Below are 16532 nucleotides of genomic sequence, written 5' to 3' on the forward strand. Positions count from 1 at the left end.
TAGTTACTTACCGGTACTGCTGATCAAATTCAAAAGAGGATTTCAGAATAATATGAAGCACTCTGCCTGTTTAACAGTGTGACTGTGTTTATTGTTAGTGTAAAAGTTTTCTAGGCTTTAGGAAGGATAAAAGATAATTAATGTAGTTTGAATAACAGCTTATAAGGTTATGTTGGTTTTGTCCAGGTTGAGGAAACAATTTGGGAAGGCAGATTATTACTCTTTTGTTTGTTTAACTGCTTCAAATCATAGTTCTGCATTCACACTCTAAACTTTATGGCATTAGGAGCCATGGGTTGTTTTGAGCAGGAATTCTAATAAATGCTAGAAAAATACTAACAGAATGCTACCAGCTTCAGAGATTGGGATTACTGTGTGAAAACTAAAAATATTTAAAATATACAAATGGAGTAGATATATACTGTTAATCATCTAGGACACAGGTGTCAAACTCGCGGCCCTCCAGATATTGTGGACTACAGTTCCCATAATCCCCTGCCAGCATCATGCTGGCAGAGGATGATGGGAACTGTAGTCCATAATATCTGGAGGGCTGCAAGTTTGACACCTATCTAGGAAATAACCTTCGATTTAAGTGAGTACAGGTTTTTCCGATTTTAAATATTCATTTGAATACTTAAAAGTTGCAATTACTTCTCTTTATTAGAAATTGTCAATATTTTCAAGATCTAAATTTTGCTGTTTAATTTTTTAAATGTTATTGTGGTTTCTGTTCTAGTGCTGATGACATCATTTTGAAAATGCATGGCAGCCAGCTAACACAAAGATACCTGGAGAAGCATGGTTTTGATGTTCCCATTATGGTTCCCAAATTAGATGGCTTAGGTCTGAGACTCCCTCCCCCTACTTTCTCTGTTCTGGATGTGGAACGATACGTAGGTATGGTCTGTAGTTAGGATAGAAACTGTGAATAAGAACTGCTTCGCTAAATAACCTGGTTGTCCTCCTGAAACATTTTAAGACCATGGTTCTTTTAAGTGTGAGACTATTCTACCTAAAGAAATGTGTGAGGTCATTAATAGAGGCTTAACGTCTTCAAAACGGCTTTCTTTCTTTCTTTCTTTCTTTCTTTCTTTCTTTCTTTCTTTCTTTCTTTCTTTCTTTCTTTCTTTCTTTCTTTCTTTCTTTCTTTCTTTCTTTCTTTCTTTCTTTCTTTCTTTCTTTCTTTATTTATTTATTTAATTAATTAATTAATTAATTAATTAATTAATTAATTAATTAATTAATTTTCTATACCGCCCACCCCCAGAGGGCTCTGAATGTGACGTGCTTTGTGCTAACCAGTGGACTCTTGGTCATTTCCATACATCTATCCTTGTCACCTGTAATTATAACTTTACAATTGTTGGTAACAACAATTGATGATTCATGCTTGGAAGGTTATCCATTGTTTTTCATCCAAAAATTCTTTGATACCTCACCTGAACTGAATTCTTCCCGCGTTACATTGGTTGTCCCAACGGTAGATATTAGATAAGTTGTAAAGTTAAATGTCTGTCTTCAGAGTAATTTCAGAATTTGTGAGACTACTCCAGAAGGAAAAGTTATGATGATTCCATCTTAATTGCCTCTTGAGGTAAAGCTCCGAGCTGAGAATATGACTGATCAGTTTGTGCTTGGATAAGTAGGGGTCAGTCTTCAAGTTTCTGTGACTGCTACAGGGTTACATTAAAGTCACACACATTCTGTTTAAATACCTTCTGCCATGAGAAAGAAATAACATACATTATTACATTTCCTCTCTCTGGTGGAAGGTGCCACTTATCCTTTTCTGGTCTTCCAGTGCTTTTTAAAAAGTAGCAGCTATAGAGCAGTCTTGCCAAAGTCCTGAATGATTTTCACAGATAGTTACTGATGTTCCTTTTCTGTGTGAAAACATAATATGGTTTGTTTTTACAGGTGGTGATAAAGTGATAGATGTTATTGATGTGGCAAGACAGGCGGACAGTAAAATGAAGCTCCATAATTATATTAAATATTTCATGAACCCTGATAGACCAAAAGTATTAAATGTGATCAGCCTCGAATTTTCGGACACAAAGTGAGTATACTGGTTTCATACAGTAGTTTGGGAATCCTGTAATACAACAGAGCCCTTTAGAGGAAAGATAATTAATAAAGCAGTATAATTGTTTGACAGTTGAGTTGGAAAGTTGGTCTGGTTGCTTGAATATGGCAGTTTGGGGCAATAAACACTAAATGTAGTAATTTCTTGAAGTGATTTAACTAATATGCAAGTTTAAAGATGTATTGATTTTACCTTACAGTAATTTTGTTTGGAGGAGTCTGTTCGGTTTTCCCCTGTTGAGTGGAGTAGGAATATTGCTGCACCACCTCCACATCCCTTTCTTGTAGGGTTGCTAACCTCCTGGTACCGCTTGGAGGTCTCCCAGAATTACAGCTGATCACCAAGCCACAGAGATCCATTCCCCTGAAGAAAATGGCAGCTTTAGAGGGCAGACTCCACGGGGTAACATAGATTCTCTTCCCTCTTCCAATTTGACCCCTTAAATCCCTCTTCCAATTCAACCCCTTAAATGGGCATGGACACCAAATCTCCAGAAGATTCCCAGGCCAGAGTACAAACCGGATTTCTAAAAAGAGAAGGTGCTAAAGGGAGAGGATCTGCTTTGTAGGCACTGCTAATAAGATGTTTGGATCAGATAGTTTAGTATAGGTTTGTTGCTGAGGGAGGGTAGTAGGGAGTTGCAACTCAATGTAGGCATTGAGATGGAGTGTGAGGAAGCACTTTCATATATTTCAGCAAGATAATCCATTTAGCCCACTTTAGTGATCTCATTTGGTATTGTATATTCTAAACACCCAAGCTTTGCAATTTGCTCCTTTCTTAACAAATGTTTGACTCCTACCATCCAGCCAAGAAATGTGAATATCTCCAGTTCCATTGTAGTACACGGCAAATTGTTTCTAGGCCTTGTTTCTAAAAAGTCCTAAATACTGAGGCAAGTCCATATGCTGTAATACAAGGACAGTGGTTAGGATCCAGAAGAATTCTTGAGTGAGCAGAGAGCACTTCTGGTGTGGGGCCTAGTGAATTCCCACCTCCAGCAGCCCTAAAGCCATAAACTACACCTTTAAGAGGACCTCCCACTATCAAGAATAACTTTGGGCAGGGCGGGGGCAGGATTGTTAGTTGTCTGGCTTTGGTGGGAGACTTTTCACTTCACTCAGCTGGACAGTGGCGTAGTGGTTATGAGCAGGTGTACTCTAATCTGGAGGAACCGGGTTTGAGTCCCCACTCTGCCGCCTGAGCTGTGGAGGCTTATCTGGGGAATTCAGATTAGCCTGTACACTCCAACACACACCAGCTGGGTGATCTTGGGCTAGTCACAGTTCTTCTGAGCTCTCTTAGCCCCACCTACCTCACAGGGTGTTTGTTGTGAGGGGGGAAGGGTAAGGAGCTTGTAAGCCCCTTTGAGTCTCCTATAGGAGAGAAAGGGGAGATACAAATCCAACTCTTCTTTTTCTTCTTCTTCAGTGAGGGGAAGATAAGGGATCAACATCATTACCTCACTTCCTGCATAACTTGGAAGTAACTTCTGGTGATTCTTTAGGATTCACCCAAAATTCTATGGTTAAACAGTAGTCCGGAAGTTAGAGCATTGCCAGTGGCACAATGGCCTAGTTGCATGTGTGTCTTCTGATGGATGCCATCCTCAGCCTGGCAATCCTAGGTAAGGGGCATTCAGTGTGATAGAAGCAGTGCAAGTGAAACAATTCTCGTACTGTTCTGGCTCCCATCATATTTGTGGGGTGCTTGTCTGAAAACGATTAGTATAAAACATATTAAGTACAAATATGAAAACTTGATTTAAATCATGATTTTAATCTTGGTATATCATGACCCTTACCTAGGCTTGTAAGATTAAGATACTATTTGAAAATACACTTAATTTTAATTCATAATATACACTGAACTGTTGTTCTGATAAAGCTGTTCAGTACATTCAATAATGTGGATCAGAATATTAGGAGAGAAACTTGCTGCATCTTGCTGTCTTCCCCTACAATTTTATTTACTCTTGTGTTTCTTTGTATTTTCAAGGATGTCTGAATTAGTGGAAGTTCCTGATATTGCCAGAAAACTCTCATGGGTGGAAAATTACTGGCCAGATGACTCTGTTTTCCCTAAGCCTTTTGTTCAGAAATACTGCCTGATGGGAGTCCAGGATAGCTACACAGACTTTCATATTGATTTTGGGGGCACTTCTGTCTGGTATCATGTTCTCTGGGTAAGAAAGCATTGCTGACCTCTTAAATATACATCTTATTTCCAGTGACCAGTTATAGCATATGTGCTTGTAAGATGTGGTTGCATGACTGTCCTGTTTGCTTCCCATGAAGTGACATTTTCAATATGCCATGCACACAATGCAGTGTTATAAAATCAATTGTTTAGAAAAGTTTACTATTACTGGAAAGTCAGCTGCTGCAAGTAGTCCAGACAGTGGTTGAGAGCTAAACTATTGAATTGTTTTGGATGGAGATCAGGGGATTTGGATTATTGTCCCAAAGCTATGTATAGTGCTTTCGTTAGGAGGTTTTCTCATCTTTGCAACCATAGATGTGCATTATTTAAAAGTTTGTTTACAACCCCAAGTGTTAAAAAAATGTTTTTAAGTTTAATTATTTATAACAAACAAGTGCCCTTTTCTGCCTACTCTGTTTGGTCATCATGACGTTTTTTAAAAGTTCTGCATGGGTTTTACTCTCTCAAGTGGTTAATTCGATACAACAGAAAATTAAATCAAGTTTATTTCCCTAATGATTTAAGCAGCATCTTTTTATTTGTGATCAAATTGGGTGTGATATTGAATGGACCACTAGAGGTAGCAAAACATATGTGGAATTTTTCAAAAACACCAACCAATCAGGAACTTGGATATGATGAAAAAGAGAATTGGTCAAGACAGGTTTCAGTGTGGGATTGATTGTGCATTTCAATGGAAGGGAGATCAGTGGACTGATTTAAACTGCAAAAAGAGCGCTTGTTATGACTGCTTACAGCTAGAAGCATTGAGAAGAAATTTTGTTGTCTGAAATTCAAGAGGGTTATAACTTGATAATCTGTGACAGAAGCTTTTATGACAGCTTTTCTGCCCTTCCTAAGCTCTGAATCAGTTTTATAGCATCCTACGGTTTTTGACATTAAGAGCTGGTACAAAGATACTCTGTCCCTCATGTGATTATTTTTATGTACAGGGTGAGAAAATCTTCTACTTAATCAAACCTACCAATGAAAATTTGGCAGTCTATGAATCGTGGAGTTCATCTGTCACTCAGAGCGAAGTTTATTTTGGAGATAAGGTTGACAAGTGTTACAAATGTGTTGTGAAACAAGGACATACTTTGTTTGTTCCAACAGGTAAAATGCTTTCCTCATGTGAATAATGACACTTATACTTAATGATGTGCTGAATCTGTTGTTGGTTAATGTTCAGAGATCCAACAAAAAATCAGGTTCTTTTTCATTTTAAAAAGTTGTACTAATGTATTTAACTGTTTTCTAGACCAATGTATTAGAAGGATTGGGGATTTTAATAGTTGAATCATATTGGGAAAAGGAATACTTGAAAATGAGATTGAGAGAATGTTTGGGGGATGAGTAGTGTGGTAGCCAAGTTTGCAGACAATTGCCTCTGACTCAGGGGCATCCAATGAAATGGTTGAAAAATAGGTCTAAGGTAGACAAAATAACTTCTTCACTTAACAAGTAAATAAACTCTGGAATGCACTGCCAGGGAAGATAGTGACGGCAATGAGCATAGCATTAAGAGGGAATCAGACAGATTCATGGAGGGAGAGGTCTGTCAGTGGCTACCAACCATGCTGACTGAAGGGAGGTTCCATCTATAGAGGCTGCAAACCATTGAATACCAGTGCTGGGAGGCAGCAGCAGTTGAGGGCCTTGGACTCTGTCCCCTGTTTGTTTGACCCTTCAGTGTAGTTGCTTGGCTGCTATGTGAAACAGTTTGCTGGACTACTGCTCTGATCCAATAGGCTGTTCTTGTGTTTAGCAAAATCTTTTGCACATATTATCTATTTCTTTCTGTTCTCCTCAGCCCCCAGTTTATTCATTTAAACATCTTAAAGCATAGTTCCAACCTTGGTTTTAGGTTGACACTGGATGCGATGGTGAGAAATCTATGCCTGGAGCTCCCATTGTTCTTAAAGTGTCTCCAGCAGCCATGGTGGTGAGGGTCCTCACCTTACAGTACATTTATACTTCCTTTGTTGGACACACAGCAGCAGGGGAAACAGTACAGGGAGTGTTCCCCTTTGCATTGGGGAAACAGTACAGGGAGTGAGAGGTTAACCCCTCCTCCTGCTGTTAAAATTAGCTTTTAAAAAATCCCTGGATACACATTGATGAATCTTCTGCCATTTTTTTGGCCCTGGCTGATGACATGTTGTTATACTTATAAGTGCAGGAAAATATATATACAGAAAATTACTGTATGTTAAGTGTATATTTGTGTGTATTTTTCTCAGTGCTATATTAAATACAATTTTGCTCCTACATAACCTTAGACACCTGAATAAAAAATAATTCTGAGCTCATACCTGGAACTTAGCAAATGCATTGGGAAGAAATTTACTACTATGGCGTGGTTGTCCTGGAATATTTCAGTGTGTCTTCCAATGTTCAAGCTAACTTTAAGAAGGGCATATACTACCAAGAGGCCATCTGGGGCCAAATGTGCCTTGTCGTAATCTTCATAGTATGTAGGATCAAATTACTGAAGGACTTTATAGTGTGAAACGTGCCTGGAAAGTTGTTGGGAGCCAATGTACGTCCCGCTGGCCTGGTAAAGAGTGGTGCACTATCCTCTTAGGAAGTAGAAAATCACATTCTTCAGGAAAGGGCTTTGTGTGGCATGTATGAAAGTCTAGACTTGCATTAAAGGGGCATAATGGAACACAAAGTTTCCTAGGGAAAGTCACAGTAAGCAGCATTCATCCACACACTTCTGCTTTTTTGTTAAAATGCTTCAGTTTATGAACCTGTCTCCGTTCTGTTATTTGACTTGGCCTCATAGGTTGAATATTATTTTGTATGTGTTAGTGAACAATTGGTCCTAGGGGCACTGTTTAAACACAGTGCAGAGGGTTTTTTGTTTTTTAAAAAAAGAATTCCAAATTCCATTCTACACGCTAAGGACGTTTCAGGAGGAGTTGTAAAAATAATGCAGTATCTCAGTAAAATTCAAGATGGGTTCAAGATGGAGTTAGGCAAAAATAACACATTGGCTGTTCAGATATGTCATTTTCAAATTGCTGAGGTTTGAGAAAACTCTTGAAGAAGGCATTAGGAGTCTCCTGTTGCCCCCATTTTCTTTGTGTGAGTGTCAGACTGCCACCATGAGAGACAAGTTAATAGCAAAGGGAGGTCTTTCTGCTCCAGTGAGGTTACTGGCTGTAAAATACCTTGTGCGACCTGTCAGTTCCGTAGAGTGAATATCTCGCCCCCTGAATCATCAAAATACAAAACATAATGGTATTGTTCAGATTTACTTTCTAGTGAAGAGATATGGGGTTATTCAAATTCCATTTGCTATTTCAGGCTGGATTCATGCTGTGCTCACATCTCAGGACTGTATGGCTTTTGGAGGAAACTTTTTGCACAACCTCAATATTGGCATGCAGCTCAGGTTGGTCTTCAGACGTTCCTTTTTATTTCTGTAACTTGGCACACAAGCTTGAACATTTCTGCCATGAGGTTGATTTCATCATTTTAAATGTGATTTAAAAAAATAAGGGTGTCATATATATTTTTGCTGGTGAGTAACACTCTTACAAGAATGATCTACAGCTGAAACAAATGCTTTGTTCAGTTGTTCGCCTCTGGAATTAAACAAAGTGATGTGAGAGATAACCTCAAAGAAACTGACATTTGTCAAGCCTGAAAGGTGGATTGAAATATCAGAAAAGCTTTAAATTAAATCCAGTGTTAAATGTTGATTTTTCTAAATGTATTTTGTTAGCAAAATCTACGAATGCTCTCTATTTAAAGTGGGTTTATATATTACCTTCAGTAATTGAGCCTGATAAGGCCAGATTCTGGCAGAGTTCAGTCTAACTTTGTCAAATTTTGGTCTTATTGAACCTGAGTCAAATTATATCTTGTTTTTCATGGATTTTTTCGTTTTGCGTCTGGTCATTATTTGGGTGAACACACTTAACATACCAAATACTTGCATAAAATAATCCTTCTAAATTGTTTACTTAGGTGTTATGAAATGGAGAAAAGGCTAAAAACCCCAGATCTTTTCAAATTCCCTTTCTTTGAAGCCATCTGTTGGTTTGTGGCCAAAAACTTACTGGAAACTTTGAAAGGTAATGAATTTCATGTTTTAAGAAGATCTTGAGGCTAGGTTTTTTTGTGTAATTTGGGTGAAGACCCATGCCTGATACGCATCAGAGTAGGAGCAAGTTATTTCACACTTTCTGACTAGGGAATATAACTACAGCTGTTCTGTTTAGTTCTTATATTGCAAATGCTTTACTGATTTAAAATATTTGTAGTAAACAATGTTGGTCTAGCTTATGCATAGCAGAATTCACAGGTTGTGACAAAGGAAAAGCGGTATTAAGCTCTGTTTCTTGTAGAAGTTTACCAGTGTGTCAATATATTTATATGGGAGAGAAAAACTTGCATTCAAGCTCAATCACCTAAGCTTATAGACAGTTGCCACTTTTTACAACTCTTAATCATAAAAATGTATGCTACATCCCTCTGCGTCTGTCAGGACTTCTGACACCAAGCTTGGTCTCTTCATTTAGGGGCTCAGCTGATCTCTCTAAGAACAGCTTTCCCCTAAACAATAACAAGACATACTTCTAGCAAAGTGTACCTTACAAAGTTAAATCATAAACTTAAACAAGTTTGGTTCCCTAGGAGAAGTGACTAAAGTTTCCAGCTAGTTAGTTCATTGTGTTCAAAGATATATTTTCATTAATGGATTACTGAATGATAATGAAACATGTAAAGATAAAAATTACTCTCAGAAGATAAATTCACATCAACTGAACATGAAAGTGCAAAATTCATTCTGAATCCAGAGGGGAATCTCTGTTATACTGCTGTGACATGGGAGAAGTGTTGTTGGGAATGTATGTGTGGTGGGGGTACTTTTGAGAGAGTGACACAGTATCACATTAACAAAAAAATCAGGAACGTGAACAAAAGTAATTGGAATTTATTAAATTTTATAATATTTCCTTTGTGACATGCTCTTGAATATTCAAGTCTCTTCACATGCTACCAAGTTATCCTTAAAGGTTCCCAGCATTGCAGATCAAGTGCTGAGGCTGTGAGACGTTGGCCTATGTAAGGGTTCTGGAGGCTAAGTGGTACATAATGCTGGAATTGCATGATTGACTGCTCTAAGTAGTATCAGGGGGCTTCATATAGATTGGGGCTGCAGTGTCAGGTGAGTGGAGGGCTAACCCCCTCCCCCCCACCTCCAGACAAGGTACCTAATGTATCGGCTACGAGTTCCCTATCAGCACTTAAAGCAATCCAGCACGGGATGAGAGAGCTATAAACAGTCCTAATCCATATTTCTGTTCCTGTGCCCAGCAGCTGCTTTTTATGGCTTCAGTTGTGCAACTCCAGAATTGTGTGTAGTTTTGCCCTTAGGGAATTCATGCCAGAAGCAAGATTCATACCAAGTGCTTTCCTGAAATATCATCTCTCATTGTGACATTCCTTTCATTCTTATACTGAAGACACACAATTCTGGGAAAATATAGGAAAGTACACTTTAATGGTTTATTAATTAGTAGAAAAGGATTATTTATAAATCTGATGCATTATCCATTTTGGCATGTTTTTACCTTAGGGGTAGAGGATGCGTGGTTGGGATAAAACTGAGAGTGTGAAACTAAAGAGTTAATGATTATATATGGTTGGAAAAATTAGAATCTCTGATTTCTGAAACATAACATTTTAAAATAATTTCCATAAAGCATGTGAGGGGAGAAGAATCATAGTAATCTCAGAACACTTGGATAAAATTATGCTATTTTATGAGTTTTGGTCAGATTTACAGTTAATGGCTGTGCGTGTGTATGTGTTCAATGCCGCCAAGTCACTTCTGACTTATGGTGACTCTGTGAATTAATGATGTCCAAAACCAACTGTTATTAACAGCCATGTTCAGGTTATGACTGGAGATCTAAAATATCTGGAAATTTTGAAGCCATAGAAAAATACCCCTAAGTATTGAAAAATGTACAATACTTATTGTCCTATCAAGCCAATATTACTATTTTAGCAACATAGAATAAATAATTTATAGCAGCATATAAAATTGCAATTTTTGACATATCTATGGAATTTAAAAGTTCTAAATGCCTTTAATTTTGTGTGTGCAAAATTGCATATATACCCACTACTTGACAGAAAACGGCAAGCTGATATAACTGATGTTATTTTAGCAAACGTACCTTTATTTTTTCCTATCTGGTTCAAGAGATCTTAGTTCACAATGAAACTTTCAGAGTTTTCCTCTGATACTTTGGTGCAGTTTCTGGCCTTCTTCGTACGGGTCTTTTTCTCTCTACAGCAAGTCAGGGCATAAACTATTTTTTACTCATTCTGTGGGTATACATGTCATAGTAGTTTGAGGGAGAAGTGAAAAGGTCAACTACAAGTCAGGTCAAAAAGACAACAAGTATGCAACAGCTGAACAGCAATGAAAGCCCCTCAGGAAGATTGGGCATTCTTCTTTTTTTGTTCTTGATACAGAGATGGATCCTGGATTTAAGAGCTGTCTATGTCAACAGCATGCCTACCTTGTCTTTGAAAGCATTTCACTCATTCTAATAGAGAAAACATTTCATAGGAGCTTTTTCAGCATTCCACAAAATTTCCAATTTTTCCATCAGAAAATTGCCCCCCCCCCCCGGGCTTTCACATCTCTAAGGCCGTTTCCGCATGGCCATGCTTGGGGGGTGCATCGGCGTATACGACGCCGACGCACCCCCACGGGACCGTTCACATGAGCGGTCCCGGTAGGGGCGGGGAAGACGGCGCAGCCTGCGCAGAGGCTGCGCTGTCGCCTGAACAGCTTACCGTCCCTCCGACCTTCCGGCGTGTTGCCCAGGCCAGGGGACACGCCCCCTGTCCTGCGCAACAGCTCTGGAGTCGCAGGGCGGGGGGGCGTGTCCCCTGGCCTGGGCAATGCGCCGGAAGGTCAGAGGGGACGGTAAGGCGTTCAGGAAAGGGGGGAATGGTGCCTTCCAGTCGCTGCCGTGTGAACGGCAGCGTTTGGAAGCCGCTGTTTCTGAAAAACCTTGCTCAGGGAGCGAGGTTTGGAAACAGCGGCTTCACGCTGCTCGGGGGTTGCGAGGCCACTGCTGCTGCGATGCAGCACCGGCAGCCGTGCGAACCCCTCCCCAGGGATGCTGTTTTTAGCATCCCTGGGACGCTGTATTCTGCCCGTGTGGAAACAGCCTTAGTTATGACCGAAGTGTGTTTTTACGCCCCTGATGATATTATAGCACTTGAGATTTGTTTTAAAGCACAATGTTAGTATCTTAGCTGTTACTCTTCACTAGCTTTTACAAACCATTTGTATCTAGAAATAACTTGACTAGCAGTCAGTTTCCTTCCTCAGGACTATGAAGGCTTGCCCCTAAGTTGAAAAGATGACAGGAAGCATGCCTTCCACTACACTTTTGGGTCTGAGGATTTTTGTGAACTGGTTTTGCTTCATACCCCAGTTCTCTGTGGCTAATGATTCAGGCCTGGACAGTTATTTTCCTCAAGCAAAAACTGTCCCTAAAGCCTTTGTGGAGATGTTTTATTAGTTGCCAAATCATGCTGCCCTCTTGGTCATCAAACCCTTGTGTGTGGCACATGATGGCCCATGAGGTTAATCTGTGGAGAGGTTCATACAGATGATTTTGCTCTGAGGTACTGGTGGTGCTTGACGACTTTCTGGTTCCTTTCCTTTTGAAATCTTTGAGTTGAACTAGTTCTCTTTATATTCCAAAATCAATGCAGTTTTGCAGGTCTCTCTCACTGACTGCATGCAACTATTTGCTGAGGACCTTATATATTGTAGTAATTGTAAGAGCTGTAAAAAAGAGGCTCTGTCCTTGGAACTTGATGCTTGTCTTAATTTGAGTGGTTAGGTTGACTGGCAGGTTTAAAGGTTCAGAAGTAAATCAGTTGATTAATATCAGTGTAAACAAGGATTTTTCTAATCTGCATTGTTTTCCTTGTAGAGTTGAGAGAAGATGGTTTTCAGCCCCAAACCTTCTTGGTGCAAGGAGTAAAAGCTTTAGTTACTGCTTTAAAGTTATGGATGAAAAAAGATGTAAGTTTGAATATATGGCAGTAACCCTCAAAGTAACTTCTGCTTGTCTCTAAAAAAGAACAGCTAGGTTTTATATTCTGCTTTTTCTCTACGGTAATGAGTCTCAAATGGCTTACAATCACAATCCCTCTCCCCACAAGAGGAACCTTGTAAGACAGGTGGGGCTGAGAGAGTTCACAGAAAACTGTGACTGGCCCAAGGTCACCCAGCAGGCTTCCAGAAGAATGGAGAATTGAACCCAGATTAGAGTCTGCCACTCTTAACTACCATATTTACACTGACTGCTGGTAAAATGTCAGGATACAGTTCAAAATGCTAAAGTCTTTGTACTACTGTATTCTGTATGATTTTTTCATCCCCCCCCCCCCCCCATTTGACCCTTCCGACTGGGAATTCCACTCCAAGGCTCCCTTTTCCATGCTTTGTATTATGTTCTATGAACACATAAATTTTGTTTTACATTGCTGTTCTACTTTATCTTCCAAAAATGCTGTTTTCGTTTATGTTCAGAGAAATGTCACTAATTGTTTTTCATGTTTTGTTTACAGCTGGTAACAGAACATGCCTTTGAAATTCCAGACAACATTAGGCCAGGGCAGCTCATTAAAGAACTCTCTAAAGTGATTCGTTCTGTAGAGGTGAGAATAAAAAGCACCTAGTTATGATGATAAAATTTTGCATTATTGTGGTAGACTCTGGATTCCCTCTCTTCTCTCCACGTCCTTCCGTTGTTTCCCTAACTTTTAGAATGTTTTGTTCTGCATGTTTTTCTGTTAAGTTACTATCAATCTATGGGAGTGTGTTTGAGAGTGACTCATCCTAGCCCAAAGACTCTTAACACAATTCAGAATTTTAGTGGTCATGATGCTTATGGGGTAACAATAAAAGAAACCGGGAGAAAAGGATTTCTGAATCCAATAGGTTATCTGAATCTGATTTTGCCCTGAATCTGAAGTTGCACATAGTAGTATACTTAGTTTCATACACTGTTGATGTTCTAGACCAGGGGTCTTCAAACTATGGCCCTCCAGATGTTCATGGACTACAATTCCCATCAGCCCCTGCCAGCATGGCCAAGTGGTAGGGCTCATGGGAATTGTAGTCTATGAACATCTGGAGGGCCATAGTTTGAAGACCCCTGTTCTAGACCATACAGGCAGTGGATAAAATAACTGTATTCAAACTGGCAAGCTACTTAGTCCATGTCACAGTTATCTTAAAATAAAAATCTTTGTTACAGCTATTTGGAATGATCAGGCTAATCCAAATAACTTTCTTTGATTTAAAGGAAGAGAACAGCAAACCAGTGAAAACTCAGGGAATCCTTGGTGTATGCCAAGTTTCACGGTCCTTGAACGAATCGGCCTCCACTCATCATTCCAGACGAAAAGCAAGGAAGCTACGAGACCATGCTGTCAAAACGCCTTCTAATTTGGACATTCTGGAACTCCACACAAGGGAAGTACTCAAAAGACTAGAGATGTCCCCGTGGGAAGAGGTAAGTATTTTTTCAGAGAAAAGAGGCACAACCAAATCGTTTAAAATATGCAGCCTAGAAGCCATACTAACTAGTGTTTTGATTCATGCCTTTTTCACTGAAGCTCAAGGTGCATTACAAAACCTTACAAAACCTTTTAAAAAATTTCATCAGAATATCATCAGACATCCAATAAAAATGCAATAGAAAAATACAATAGAATTAGAAAACAGTGCAAACAAAAAATAGTCCAAGGCATGACGTATTATAATACAGAAGGTCGATTATGAAGGCAGAAGACAATCCAGTAAAAGCAAGATGATGCATACAATAAATGTTGCAATGGATTACAAACCTATTATATTTTAAAATGAACCTCCATTATACTTCAGGTCAAACCACTTTAATAAAAAATACTCCCTTGAACAAGTCTGTTCTGCACGTTCTGTGCAATGATAAAGTGGTGGTGGCCTTCCTGACATCCTCAGGCACATCATTCAGGAAAGTGGGAACCACAAGAGAGGCAGGGTGGCACCCTCAGGAGGTTTCGATCAGATGAACAAAGCTCCTGTAACAGCATAGTAGAAGAGGAAGTTCTGCAAGTATAAGGAAAGTCGAGGTTTAATTTTCAACTAGAAGTGGTTCCCCCACATTGATAAATGTAATTTCAGAATGATCTAGAAAAAATGTAAAATGAGTAGAATTTGGGGATTGAAGGGCCAGGATTAGACAGTGCTCTAAAACTGTGTTTAGCACGTACCTCCTTTCTGTTTTGCATTTCCCTATCACTGCTTTTTGTCAACGGTTGTGCTAGCACAGATTGGAAGAATATAGTGTCATGACATTAGGCATGTTCTGCTATCATGTTGTGTAGTTTGAGCACAGGATTGGTTATAATTCTGATGATTTAATTGCGTGTTTTGTGTGCTTTTTCAATTTGATATTTCACTGCTGAAATTGCTTAAGAGTAACCTTCAGAGTATGCATGTATGTTTTATTGACTTATAAAAGGAGGGTGGCAGATGAAACCAAAATAACAATAATTTGAATGAGGGCAGATAGTAATAAGCACTGCCTCATCTTTCTGACAAGTTTAGTGCATGCTGAGGGAATATTGTAGGTGCCGAGTCACACACAAGCACCTTATTGGAGAACCCTATTATAAAGCATGTCTCATATTTGAAGTTGAGATATATGTCTAAGAAATTTCAGATCAACTTCAAATTTCCTTTTTCAGGAAAGCAGAGCTTGACAAACTACTAGTCCACTTCCTAGTTCACAGAAAGGAGAAAGTAATTCCTTGAGAACAAGTTGCTAGTTGCTAATCTTCATTGCTGCTTTTAACTGATAATTTATAGAGGCCAGGAACCCGAGAGTTTTTGTGTGAATACATTGTAAAAGTTGCTGTGGCATCCAGCGGTATAATTGAAGAATATTTAAAGAGTATGTGTGCCACCAAACCCCCACCTCCACCTCCCACTCCTTCAGGAAATGGTAGTGGACTCTAATATTTGTGAGGCGGCACAGGGAATGCCCCGATGCAATGGAGAGTTCTGCACTGCCCTCCTTGCTGCAGTGTGTCTGCCACACTGTTGCCCCAGTGCTGCCCCGGAGCATTGGCTTTGCTCCATGGCTTTCCAGAACCGCCAAAATGGAGGTTCTTTTTGAATGCCTCCCTGTTGCTACGGAGGCTTCCCTGCCGTGCAGAACTTCACAGCAGCAGCATCGGGCCCATTTTTCCCGTCTCACTGCTCTAGCCCACCCCACCAAACAAGAGAATCCCTGCTTTCCCACCCCCCATGCGTAAGGAGTTTGCTGGAGGGAAGCCAGTGATTCTATTGCATGCGTGAGGAATTTTCAGGCCGGGAAGCCGGTGATTATCTCGCACGCACAAGTAGTTTGCATGTGAGAGAATCAACAGCTTCCCTGCCAGCAAACTCCTCATGTGTGTGAGAGAATCACTGGCTTCCTCCCTGCAGATTCCTTGCGTGTGTGAGAGAATCACTGGCTTTTAAATAAAAACTTTAAAAAATAAAATACTGACAGTGAGTGGGGGGGGGGATGGGCGAGCCGAACGCAGGAAATGGAGCGAGATTCGGCCAATCAGAGTGCAGAAAATGGAGTGAGATTTGGCCAGAACGCAGGAAAAGGAGGCTGCCCACACATGCATGGAAGAGATTCTGGAAGAGCTCATGGTGCTTATGGCAAAGCCCCGGGCTGGTGAAAAACCAGCTGGGGCTTCCCACACCGGCCCTGACTGGAGTCAGGGAAAGTGGGCAGCCATGGGGTGCTACAAGTGGGGTGAGGAGCCCCGCAGCTCCTGGACATACCATGGGGCATTTCTACAGTGAAAAACTAGCCTATATCTGTGTCAGAGATCCTAATTGTATACAGAGGACTCATCTTTCAGTTCATAGTGTGGTATTCATTCTTTTGCTGCCACACTGAAACCTCTGACAGGCAGCAAAAAATATTGATGCTGATTGCACAGAGAAGTGACATACTAAAGTACCAGTAACTGAAGGTAAAGTCTGGCCTTTTGTCTTTTGCTTCAGAACACAGCAAATTATAAATTGAATGGAAAGTTTAACAAGCCTCTTCAGCCATCTTCAACTGTTCCTGAATGGCGAACGAAGGACAATGATTTACGGCTTTTGCTGTCAAACGGAAGAATAATTAGGTAT

At 40.0% G+C, this 16532-nt stretch overlaps 1 protein-coding gene across 1 annotated transcript in view; it reads left to right on the forward strand.

Annotated features, from left to right (window-relative positions):
- The window catches only part of KDM7A (lysine demethylase 7A), a 78959-nt gene that overhangs the window by 44656 nt on the left and 17771 nt on the right, over nucleotides 1–16532 (forward strand). The window contains exons 4-13 of the mRNA XM_048499977.1: nucleotides 740–900; nucleotides 1921–2062; nucleotides 4088–4274; nucleotides 5245–5407; nucleotides 7607–7694; nucleotides 8273–8379; nucleotides 12280–12371; nucleotides 12920–13009; nucleotides 13660–13869; nucleotides 16404–16528. Coding sequence (XP_048355934.1) covers nucleotides 740–900; nucleotides 1921–2062; nucleotides 4088–4274; nucleotides 5245–5407; nucleotides 7607–7694; nucleotides 8273–8379; nucleotides 12280–12371; nucleotides 12920–13009; nucleotides 13660–13869; nucleotides 16404–16528 — 1365 coding nt within the window. The remainder of the gene's footprint in view (nucleotides 1–739; nucleotides 901–1920; nucleotides 2063–4087; nucleotides 4275–5244; nucleotides 5408–7606; nucleotides 7695–8272; nucleotides 8380–12279; nucleotides 12372–12919; nucleotides 13010–13659; nucleotides 13870–16403; nucleotides 16529–16532) is intronic.

Source organism: Sphaerodactylus townsendi, linkage group LG06 (genome assembly GCF_021028975.2).
Source record: "Sphaerodactylus townsendi isolate TG3544 linkage group LG06, MPM_Stown_v2.3, whole genome shotgun sequence".
Classification (NCBI taxonomy): domain Eukaryota; kingdom Metazoa; phylum Chordata; class Lepidosauria; order Squamata; family Sphaerodactylidae; genus Sphaerodactylus; species Sphaerodactylus townsendi.